A 13058-nucleotide genomic window follows, 5' to 3' on the forward strand; every position below is an offset into this window, starting at 1 on the left:
CTGAAAGTATCCTATAATTTTTTGTGAAATGAGTTAGGACATATCTTTTTCGATTTTCTGAAACAGAAAATAGAAATCTTACTTAAAATTCAGTATGTATTTATCAGTTGAGTTTTTTAATGGTCATAAACTATTAGGGTTTTACATTTCTTTTAGTTTGATTTTTCTAGGAAAAAATTCTATCGCCTTTTAAAAATTTATTGATATAAATTTATTTGTTGGTATAAAATTCATTATTACATTTTCTTATGAGAATCTCTTAAATAGCTTAAAATATTTACTAAGATCTGTAGTCATGATCTTATTCCTTTTAAAAATTCATACTTTTTCTTTACTATGAGTATTTTTAAACTCTAATAAGTAAATTTCTGTTGAGTGAAATTAAAGTTTGATAAGTATTTGTTTAATTAAATCAACTCTTTGTACATGTATATCTCTTATTTGGGATGGTTCATGAAAACTCACAGGATTTTCTTTTTTCATCCTGTCTTGTTTTAAGATTAATGATAGCTCCTTCCACTGTGTGGAACAGTTACTTTCATCAAACCTCTTCCTGCCTTTGCTCCCTGCCCCCACACACAGAGTTCATCCCATCTGCTTAATCTTTTAAAACATGAATCAGTAATTAAGTATATCAACCAGTTTCTGCAACTGATAGAATTCTAAGTTACATGATGCTTGTTATAAATTTGTATTTCAGGAGTTTGACATGTGGTGTAATTACTTATAAAAATTTATGAATGTTATATTTTTATATTTACAGCTAAATACAGTTGTATTTTACAAAACAAAGTTGCAGAAGTTAAAAAAGTAATTAGTGTCCAAGAATTACTGTACAATGGTATGAGATAATTTTTGTAAAAAGGAAAAGGGAATTGTAGGTGAATAGCTGTGCAATAATACAGACATCAGAGAGGGTTACATTCAAAAAAATATATATGGACTATATTTTTTTAACTTTTTAAAGAATACATATTATTTTTAAAAATTCTATATCGGAAATTAATGAGTTTTTTATAGCATTCCTTAGATTTCATCAATAAAATGTTAATATTGTGATTATTAATACAAGATAGTTAACTCTTGTAAAAACAATGTACTTTTCCATTCGTTTTAAAATCTAAATGAATGTAAATGTATAATAATTGCAATCTGTGTCGGGATTCCCAGGAGACAGTAAACATTTGTATTGACAGTGGTTACTATTAATTGTATTTTTGAAATGAAATTAGCATTGGCATGTTGACAGGTAGATGTTCTCAATGTTTTCTATTGACTTGTTTTCCTTGGGTAGTTTTCAATTTCGATACTTGGTTTGAATTTTTGAAATTTGGTTTAGACTACAGTGGTTGTCACATTTTTTCTGTAAAGGTCCAGATAGTATATATTTTAGGCTTTACAAGCCATGGTGGCCTCTATTGCAAATATTTAACTGGCACTGAGCGCTAAAGAAGCCATAGGCCATATGCAAATGAATAAGAATGATTGTGTTCTAATAAAACTTTATTTACAAAAACAAATGGCATACCAGGTTCAGCCTGTGGGTTCTTTTCTGCACAATTTGAGGATGTAAAAATTGATGGTTACTAGTGAAAATTAATGGGAAGTTTTAACATAATGGCATTTCATCATAAAAATATTCTGGGCTTGCTATTTTTAGAAATTAGAAAAAAGAGGTATTACTGCAAACTTGACCTGTATAATTTTTCTTATTAAAATGGATCATAGATAGAAATAGATGCCATAAAGCTGTTCAGATTTGTACTTCATGTAAATTTTACCACTGCCAAGTAATGGTCATTGAAAAGTTACTTGATATACAGAGCCAAAAACTAAGAGTTTGAAATATTTTTGTTTAGCTTCATGATTTAAGTATAAAACCTTGAAAATTACATAGTATTTATTCATACACTGTTCATACTTATAGGCTAACAGATTGGTATTAGTTCATGACAAAAGAGGTAAAATATGAAGAAGGTGTTAAAGTGACAATATAAAATTGTTTTGAGAAGTGAATATTTATGACTCTTAAATAATTTGGAGTAATTTGTTTTTTTGTTAATGATTTTTGTTGAAACCTAACACTAAAATTTTGTTAAGAAGACAAAAAGAAAACAGTAGTTTCCATACAGTTATCATTTGCCTCTTTAGTTAAATTTAAAGAATCCTCCTTTTCCCTGCTTTCTGTTTTGCCTCATCCAGTCCTGGAAGTTGCTGTACTCAGTACAGAAGGACAGATCCAAGACTTTAAATTTCCTCTGGGCATCAAAGGAGCAGGCAGCTCAATCCAACTCTCTGCAAATACCGTCAAACAGAACAGCAGGAATGGTAAGATGGAAGTCTTTTAAAAAATTGCCAGGTTTTGTTGTTGTTGTTGTTGTTGAAAAACCTATTAATCCTAAAATGTATTTGACTCTTTATATAACAAAAAAGGCTTAGCATTTAAAAGCAGATTTAAAACAGTGCTTTAGGACTTTATCATTTTATTCTTGTTTTGTCTTAGTTATTAATAAACATGTTTTTTTGTAAATCGTGTGACTATTTTTACCTTCCTAGGGCTTGCAAAGTTGGTGTTCATCATTTACCGGAGTCTGGGACAGTTCCTTAGTACAGAAAATGCAACCATTAAACTGGGTGCTGACTTTATTGGTCGTAATAGCACCATTGCAGTGAATTCTCACGTCATTTCAGTTTCAATCAATAAAGAGTCCAGCCGAGTATACCTGACTGATCCTGTGCTTTTCACCCTGCCACACATTGATGTAAGTTAATGTATGCTAATGAAGTAGTGGAAGGTTATAAAAGCAGAAGGAAAGGAAAGCAAAACTGAGGTGCTTGGGGATGGGGAGATGGGAGGGAGGAAAGACAAGACCATTTTCCATTTGAATTTTAAATGTTGGACTAGGTCAGAGACACAAGTTTATTTAAGTCTGTGAACATAAAATTAAATGAGCTTGGTTCAGTGATTATTAGAACTTAAGTGTATTCTTAATGAAAGCTAATTCAGTAATCAACAGGAAAATGTAAATGATTCTAATTTGTTTTCAAATGAAGATTAACCCTTACCTTAGCAGTAGGGTATCTGAGTATTTATTAACTCTTAGGATTCTGCCTTTGTGTGGCAAAATTTTTTTCATTAGTTTTACTGATCATATTTGACACAGCTGTTACCAAGTAGTGTGCTTAAAAAAAAAATCAATTGAGGAGATGTGATTCCTCTGCTGTGCCTTAGAATGCAAGTTGATACTTCAGTACCTACACTGCATTGGAAGATTGTCTACAGAATGTTTGGCTGTTGTGATAGGTAGAGTGAATACATGTCCACAGATAAAGTGGATCTCCAAATTGGCAAAGAAAATTAAATTTGTGTGGTTATGGTACTCATATCTGCCTCAGTTGTTGACTCTTAAAAGCTTTGAGGTACTAACAATAGGATTCACATTGTCACTAGTGTATCTCTTAGAACTAACCAAAGATAGACCCAAAAGAGAACATGTATTTTTAAAACATTTGGTCCATATATAATTTTTTCAGAACAAATTTATGGCTCTCATTTTATCAGAAAGGAAAAAAAATGATTCTAATGTACCATCAGTATGTAAAATCATGAAATGGAAATTGAAATTGTGTAAAATGGGTCTTGGTAATTTAGAGTACACTTTATAGAGTGTTTCGGACTATAAAGCTCCTTTTAAGCTACATATCTACCTTGTATAACATAGTCCACAATTTTGCTGATGAAAAACTTTATAGTCTGAAACATGCAAAGTTTAATCTGAATTACCTTTTACACATATTAAACAATTGCTACTGCCATCTTAGAGTATAAAATCCTAATTTTACCTTGTCATTTTATTTCCCAGCCTGACAATTATTTCAATGCAAACTGCTCCTTCTGGAACTACTCAGAGAGAACTATGATGGGATATTGGTCTACCCAGGGCTGCAAGCTGGTCGACACTAATAAAACTCGGACAACATGTGCATGCAGCCACCTTACCAATTTTGCAATTCTCATGGCCCACAGGGAAATTGCAGTAAGTATTTGCGCTTCTAATTAGTAGCAGAGAAAAACCTCAGAGATTCAAAATAGATTGTATAATAGTCCTGCTGTTTGGGTGCTTATCGTAACTAAAAAACAAAGTAATGTTGATTTCTAATTGTTTCTCTGCTGTCCATAAATTTTAAGAAGTCTTTGCACTGTTATTTCTACTTCTCAAAATCATGTGCTATAACTTTATAGACTTGTAAGTTTTCCTTCTTGTGGCAGGTGTTGGGTAGAGGCAACAGAAGATTTAAATAATGAGCAGCAATAGGTTGTACAAAAAGAAGGCTCTAGAGTTTAGCATGCCCTTCCCATCTTGAATGTTTGAGTCTAATTTTACAACTTCTGCTTTAAGTTTCCTAACCACTTTGCACACTGTGCAAAGCTGCATCTTTTGAAAAGTCAAAATGGTTCCTGGAACATGTCTCAATATTGTTTCTTCTGATTAAAAGAAAGACGGCCAGAAGACAAAAATATTTTAAGAAGTGTAGCATTTTGGTCTCAGATATGTTATATATTCAACTCTCAATATATAAACATACAAAAACCCAAGGAGAAAATAAAAACTTAAAACTTGGCTTATGTGTTAGCTTGGAAAAAATTACTAAAATGTCAGTTGTTTTTCATCATGAATAAGTATTCTTTATTCTGTCATGTAAATAGTCTCCATGTGTTTATGTGGTTAATTCAGTTATATTTTGAAATCAGGCTCTTGTATTGTTTTCTAGGTAAAATCTTCCTCTCCTGTAGATCATTTTTTAAATATAAAAGGCAATAATGTTGAACGCTATTGTATGATCAAAATTTCTTTTTAGTATTGAGCCCTTTTTGAATACATACGGATAGTATTCTTCAAAGATTTCAGCAGTAAAAGATGAGCTGTACATGTGAAAGCTGTCTTCTAGTTGATGTAATGCAGGAATACTAATGTTCCTCATATCTTTTCATTTTCAGTATAAAGACGGAGTTCATGAATTACTTCTTACAGTGATCACCTGGGTGGGAATTGTCATTTCCCTTGTTTGTCTGGCTATCTGCATCTTCACCTTCTGCTTTTTCCGTGGCCTACAAAGCGACCGAAATACTATTCACAAGAACCTTTGCATCAACCTTTTCATTGCTGAATTTATTTTCCTAATAGGCATTGATAAGACAAAATATGCGGTAAGCACCAATTGAATTAATTGACCTTAGATCTCTGAAAATTATTTTAAGAGGTGTGAGTCGACATATGATGCTGATATTAACGATTGACCTTGTAACTTGATATAATTGACATGGCAATATTGAAAGACAATTAGTGGTAAATTAAAAGACTGCCCAATTATTAAGTAATATTATTATGAATTAATTCATTTTGTATATTGATATATAGTCGAATTTTTCTGGGATTTTATTAAGACATATAATTGTAATAGAAGAATTCTGGGGATACAGAAATATAAAGATCCTATTTTAAAAATTCTTATTTTGCTTACGTAGTCATTCTGACCAATGATCCTTTCTTTGTATTCAGAGCAATTTATTTATCATCACGAGGGCTTAGTGTCAGAAACAGAACTTAATTAGATAATGCTTCACCCTATATTCAACTGCACTTAGATAATTTAAGAATGCTCCAGATATGACAGGAAAATAATCCTAGAGCCAGGATTTTGTCATTAAAGCAAAATTTTTAAATTCCATTTTAGAAAAAAATAGAAATAATATATTTGCAAACACCACTCCTAAAGACTTGTGAAGTAAATTATCTACAAGTAGAATATTCAGATTTCATAACAGATTATTCACAAAAAGAAGTTATGAAGCTTTCTTATTTGATATTTAATTTCACTAAAAATATTATAGTAAGGTTCTACCTTGATGAAATCTAGCACACTTGGCATTATACTCTGTGAACGTGATAGTCTTCAAATTAGGCAGGATTTTTTGCTTGTTTCCATTTATGAAAAAAATATTTTGAGGAAGCATTAGTATATTCTGAATAATGTATTTATTAAAATCATATCTTTGTATTTTATAGTTCTGAAGTGGACTGTTTTTACTCATGAGTTTTCTTTTCTGTTTTTTGTTCTTTTCCCCTGTAGATTGCATGCCCAATATTTGCAGGACTTCTGCACTTTTTCTTTTTGGCGGCTTTTGCTTGGATGTGCCTAGAAGGTGTGCAGCTCTATCTAATGTTAGTTGAAGTTTTTGAAAGTGAATATTCAAGGAAAAAATATTACTATGTTGCTGGTTACTTGTTTCCCGCCACAGTGGTTGGAGTTTCAGCTGCTATTGACTATAAGAGCTATGGAACAGAAAAAGCGTAAGTAATTGCAAGCGACCTGAGTGTTTTTCAAGTGAATAATTTTTTAAAGCCTGTTAGCTGTCAGTGAGGGTCCCTGACAGATTCAAATAGCATCTGAAAGCTTTATTGGTAAGAGAATGAGCATACCGTGCACAAATTACAATCAAGTCTTTTGTAATTTTCTGGGTTCAGAGGATTTGTACTCTGGCAATGCAGATTCTAAATTATGGACTTTCTTTATAACACAAAAGATTGACCTGAAACAAATTGAAAAAGTAAATAACTTTTTGGCCTTAGAAAGATATTAAGTAAAAATTCTTCTGAACTTAACGCATCTGACAGGTTTAACTACTCAGTGTTAAGCTAATGCTTCATTAACTCTCTTTGTGCAGCCGACCCTCTAGCTAACTCTCATTCTGAGTTGTGACAGTAGCACATTCCATCCCGTATGTTTTACTTTGATAATATTTTATCAGGGCAGTTTGAAAGGATTAAAATAAGTCACTGTCTTTTGTTTATAAAAATATAGATATTTACAGAAAGTGACAGAAGGTAGACATAGTAATGTTTCTAAGGATTTTATTTTCTAGAGGCATGAATTTGCCTTCCAATTCTGTTTTTTTCCTTTGATAAAATTAGTTATATAAAGATTCTGTGGACTAAAGAAAGCTTTCTGACTGTACAGATGATGAAAGATAAATAAAAAAAATCCATTAGGGATTCCATGTTATATGAAAAATGAACCACTAAGTAAAATCTGTCTTAATAAGTTTATGCATCATTTGCTCTAATACTATGTGAGTTTAGGGCTTTGATTTCCTTTACTAGTATTTATCCATTCCTGGTGGAGGTATTATATTTCTGCTACACTGTTTTGCAACAAACATAACATTGGAACAGTTTTTTGGGGGGCTCTTATGTTCCATAGGGTTAAGCACTTCAGTTCAGACAGATCTGAAAGGCAAATTTTGAAAATTATATGTAAGACTTTTAAAATGATGAGACAATTTGTAATATTGAGTTTCAAGTCTTTCTTAAGGAAGTGAGAGGGCTTAAGGATTTAGTGGTGGCTGGTGTTTATTGTTTTCCCCATACAAGCATGATTTTGTATGCTTTTATCAAATATAAAACCAGCAGGTCAAAGTAAATAAATTACTATCCTTTGTTAAGCCAAAGCCAACTCAGAAGTATTAGAGCTCTTGCACATGATAAATGAATTTTCAGTGGAAAATGTAGAGATAGTTTTGTGTTTTAGATTTTTAAAATCCTATTTTCCATGTGATGTTGAGGTTCCATAGAAACCTACTAATGTATATTTTTTTTCATAATAGTTGCTGGCTTCATGTTGATAACTACTTTATATGGAGCTTCATTGGACCTGTTACATTCATTATTCTGGTAAGCAGATTCTGTTTTCCTTTGCTTTTAAGTTTGCTGCTTTAGCAGTGCTATTTAAACAAAAAAAAAATGTTGTTTTATTGTTTGTTTATCTATCTATACAGTCAAAGGTTTATAAACTTGCCTGTCTCACAGGATAATAGTGTATTTTATATATTATACCATCATTGAGCTTTTATACACTTGCCAATTAATATATCTGAAAATATTTCCTCCAAAAAGTACTTTTTCTCATTTCTAATTTAATATGCTAAAATATCACTTTGTAATCTAAAAAATATATTTACATATAGGCCATGTTATAAATTAAATGACTGTGTCAGGAAAGTGAAAGAACATTACCTTAATTTTCATGATCTCAGTTTCCACATATTAATTTAATACTTTTAAATGAATATATACATCCTCAGTTATTTTTAGGGTATAAAAAGTTGTTTAAGCTTGCATTAACAAATGACTGTTAAATCAACGTAAGACGTAAGATACCAAATGAAAATATTAATTTAAGAAATATTATTTTTAAATGAGTTTGATACAAGTTAAGGATAATGACATGAAGATATTTTTAAATGTCATACATTACTTTTAGTCACATTTGAAATATAGTTGAAATAAAAGAGTGTAGCTACAGTATCTAGACTTTGGTATTTAAACTTACACTCAGGGCTGGGCAGGGTGGCTTACACCTGTAATTCCAGTATTTTGGGAGGCTGAGACAGGAGAATCACTTGAGCCTAGGAATTTGAGATCACTTGAGCTTAGGCAACATGGCAAGACCTCACCTCTACAAAAATATTTTAAATTAGTTGGCTGTGGAGGCACATGCCTGTAGTCACAGCTACTTGGGAGGCAGAGGCAGAAGGATATTTTGTGTCCGGGAACACAGGGGTGCAGTGAGCTATGATTGCACCACTGCACCCCAGCAACAGAGTGAGACCCTGTCTTTTTTAAAAAAAAAACAAAAAAACTTTTGCTCAGTTTTAGCACTATAGTGATAGAAATGGGCATTATAAATTCTGAAAAGGAAACATAAATGCATAAATACTACCTATCTTAAAGATTTTTTTCTTAATTTTTTTCAAAAAAGTAACACAAATGATCTCCTCTGGATATTTTCATGGTTAAGTACTGGTTCATAAAATTGAGAAAAACTTTTAGTACTTGAAGGAAACTTAAAACCACTTCAAGTGTATATTTGTTTGTCATTAAAATTAATTATTTTATACAATTACTTATACAAAGTGAAATGAATATTTGAGATGAATGCCTGTATGAATTAAACCAGTAAAACATTCTCAGGTTCCTAGGAAAGCTGATTTCTCATCAGAATTACTAAATCCGATGATTGCCTAAGTTTTTGTTCTTGGTGTTCATATGTTAACACAGCCTAAGCCTATCTCGAGTCTAGAGTTAAATGGCTGACATGAAAAGGCATGATCCTTAAAGACATAACCTTCGATTTTCCCCAAGACCTTCATCAAATACATTTATATGTTGAAAAATGTAAAGACTGCTTTAGGGATATTTGTCCTATGAGGCTGTCACATGTTTACTTCTTTTATACCGTAGTTTTACTTATTGGATATCTGTGAAGATAAGTACTGACTTCAGATCATTAAAAAACATTTCACTTAGCAAAATAAACTAATGTTCAACCTACTCAGCTTTTAGTAAGAAAAAAGGGTAAACAACATTTTATTATATTGTTAATTTATAGTAGAGCACACTATTATTTTAAAGTCTTGTCATTATTATCTTCTGCCCAATCCTTCAGATTGAGATATGAGGGCCTTTTCAACAGCATTCTCAACTTAAAAACAAACAAAAACCCCAGTAGTTAGCAATCCCAGTACAGACCTTGTTGGAATTCTCCTGCAATTGATTTGCTCTCTAATTTTCCCAACAGAGAGAGATTAAGAGTGGTAAAGGAATACAATACGGTGTCTTGCAAAAGAGTATCTAACTTAAATTGAGATATGATATGATTATACAGTGTATGTGTGTGGAAAATATATTTATGTACATCTCCCTCTGGTGATAATAAGGCATTTAAAACTCCATTCAGACACAAATCTTAATAATATAGATTGCACTGTATAGTATCTTTTTAAGGAATATTCTCATAACAAAAATTACCTATTGCTATTCCTAGAAAGTATAGCTTTGCATTTTTTATTTTTCTGAATTGAAACTGTTTCACTTAGTTGAATTAAATGGGTGTACATTCTAAATAATAATCTATGAAGAAAAATAATATGCTAAGGAAGATAAAACTTCCTACTTCTGCATTTCTATAGAATGTCTTGCCTACAGGCACTAGAGTTATTATATCTATGAGAAAAGTGCTGGTAAGTAATGAGCAGTGGGAAACCATTAGTATGCCTGAAATGGTTTAATGAAAGCTTGGATCATGACACGTCAGGAGCTGTTCTTATCATTTGGACAGCTCCATCTGCATCGTTAATAATTAATTCAGTTCAGTAAGAGTTCAGCTCACACACTCATTTAGAAGTCTTCTTCAGAGAACACCTCTCTGGCTGCTAGTCCCAGGGAGAAATAGGTTTCTGCTTGGCTAACAGCAAAGATCTGGAGATACAAGTATAGTTTTAGAGTTGCATTTGCCAGGTAGCAAAAGCTCCAGGGAGGACAAAAAGGGTCAGAACATGTGCAGTTCAGCTAGGTTACTTCAGAGTGATGTTTCTGTTCTTCTGTCTTATCATATCCATGTCAGCACTGCAAGCTGTGGAATGAATTTTAAGCTGTTAAGCTTAGATGGATGTGATTCAATTGAGCAGGTTGATGTCCATAAAACAAACTATGCACTCCTATAATCTGTGGTACCTTTTTCTTTTTTAAAACTTTTTTGTATTTTCATGTTCATCAATATGGATGATGTATAGCTGTGCCGTATCATTAAGTAATGTTGAATTTTATCAGCAAATTATATTGGCTGATTATTATAAATAATAATTTGTGAAATATTTGGGGATAGATAAGAGAGATCTTTGTCAGTGGGAGAGGAAAAAAAGTGTCCCATTTTGATGACTTACCCTTTTTGGCTGAATAAGGAATTTTTTTTTCTCAATTTGCTCTCACTCATAGAGATTTCTCTTAAGAGATGACCATCTATTTAACTACACACACACCTGCATACACACACACACACGCCCAGAGCTAAGCTAAAATCTGATTAATTCTTAAATGAGTTATTTCATCTCCAAAATTAATTATTAGCATGGACATTTAGCCTGGTGGGATGTCATAGGTATGTACCACAGTCCTAATACCCTATATTTACTAATGGTGGCATCTGTGTGGATAATTAAGTAACTGCATGTACTTACCAAATTTAGACAAATGTTTGTGTATGCAGCTGTTAACTCCACCATTTTCCTTTCTCACTGATGCATGGAGCCTTTCAACCTATGCCAAAATATTATGTTTAAACTTCATGGTATTTACAGTGAAAATAAAAACAAAGAGTGAGAGGGGCAGAGAGTGGCTGCATTGGAATTCAAGGGAGAAGAGCAGCATTTGGATGGTAGAAACATTGTTCTCTCCTTGCCTCTTTGCCTGCCTTCCATGGAGAAATAGGGAAAATACCATGTTTGATGGCTGTGATTTATTTTATTTTGTAAATATATGTCAAAGGCAGAAAAACAAATTGGGCAAAAGTAAAGTAAGGAGAAAGAAATCACTTATTTGAACCAGGCGGAAAAAAAACCACAGAAGTATATAGCTAGAAAGAGCCATTTATGTAATGAGAAAAATGCAAAGAAGAAAGGAACTCAGATTTGCAGCCAGTATTTTATTTAAAACCTACCCTTTTTGTGTTAAAAAGACTATAGATTTTTATCAAAGATATGTTTATTTGCCTCTCTGCCTCTTGTTCTCATTTCCACAGTTGTATTTCAAGAAAACATGAAGAAAGGAAAAAATCTTTTGGAATATTTTCCCCTGCCAAATTATAATTATCAGAATGTATTGCCTCCTGAAAAAGATTACAGCAACAGTGCTTATTCTATCAAACTAAAATTTAGCATTACATTTTTTAACATTGGAGAAAATAAGATAACTATAAAACCACATTTTTAAAAAATATATATCTATGCTTCAGTATATCTTCTGTTTAATTTCAGAAATTATTTTTTTGTCATATATGTTGGTGGTAACATAAATTGTTGAGTATCTAAATGATATAAAAATTTTTGTATTTCCCTAATAAGACTAGTGAATAATATGTATGGGTGAAATTTTTCTTTATTGAGTTGGGAAAAAGAAAAATCTTATATTTAGCATTTTTTTGCCGTCTTATGATTTTATAATATGTCATGCTTTCTTTATTTTATAATTACTTTGTCCTGAAATGATGGTATTTTGTCCTCTTCAATATACCATTGCCTCATTATTTGTATGCCTTCAAGTCATGTTTCAGCAGCTAAATTAGTGTTGGTTTAACTATAAATTTCTTGATATCTAGATAATACTATATTAGCTAAAAGTTCTATTTTCCATGTCTTCAAGTTGAAGAATTCAGACACTTGTAATTTGAGTACAAAAATCCCTCCGAGTTAACGATTATTTTTCCAGTACTTCTAGTTGTCTTTAAAGAAACTCACTTTCAAGTCTTTTGAAACATTCAGTTTTAAATATGTTAGAAACAGCTTTTTAAAATTTCATTCTTATATTTGCATTTAGATTTATGAGCTCATGTGATATTTAGCTATGTAAAAGTATAAACGGCATAAACCTATTTGGAAAAAACACAACTACCTGTTGTTACGCATGCAACTTGACTGGTGGGAGTAGAAGCGTGGTGTTTTGGCCAGTTGCTGATTGTAGGATGGTAGTGTTTTACAAAGAAAATTGAGAATTAGTTAATTCTGGAAAATCCATCAGACAGAAGTCATTTGATGAGCATATTTATTATGTAAATAACATAAATAGCATTTCTTTGAGGCAGTATTTATTTTATATATCAGTTTATTGATCTTCATTCTTCTGAGTGATTTTTAAGTTGGATTACTTTATATAGAAACAGAACCTTTTAAATATAGTAGACTTAGTATATCTTTATTTTGTTACGAGACTTCTAATTTTTTCACCTAGAATAAATTGGTTAATTTATATGGGAAGTCTATGGGCTGTGGAGCCCAGACCATACTATATTGAATCCCAGCACTGACATTAAAGTAGCTAAGTAGTTTTTGTCAGGATACATCTGAATTATTTGTAAAATGGGTATACAAGTGCTGCCTGCTACCTCTGAATATAGGATTGTAGCTGCTTTTTTCTCTGTAGTTTTCTATATTTTCTGATTTTACA

At 31.7% G+C, this 13058-nt stretch overlaps 1 protein-coding gene across 50 annotated transcripts in view; it reads left to right on the plus strand.

Moving 5' to 3' along the window:
- Positions 1-13058, plus strand: part of ADGRL2 (adhesion G protein-coupled receptor L2) — a 678326-nt gene that overhangs the window by 649922 nt on the left and 15346 nt on the right. For all 50 annotated transcript variants that reach the window (XM_078332297.1, XM_078332298.1, XM_078332318.1 and 47 more), the window contains 6 exons: positions 2203-2328; positions 2557-2762; positions 3864-4037; positions 5000-5209; positions 6133-6353; positions 7667-7733. In XM_078332297.1, coding sequence (XP_078188423.1) covers positions 2203-2328; positions 2557-2762; positions 3864-4037; positions 5000-5209; positions 6133-6353; positions 7667-7733 — 1004 coding nt within the window. The remainder of the gene's footprint in view (positions 1-2202; positions 2329-2556; positions 2763-3863; positions 4038-4999; positions 5210-6132; positions 6354-7666; positions 7734-13058) is intronic.

The sequence above is a fragment of the Callithrix jacchus genome, chromosome 7, assembly GCF_049354715.1.
Source record: "Callithrix jacchus isolate 240 chromosome 7, calJac240_pri, whole genome shotgun sequence".
Taxonomy (NCBI): Eukaryota; Metazoa; Chordata; class Mammalia; order Primates; family Cebidae; genus Callithrix; species Callithrix jacchus.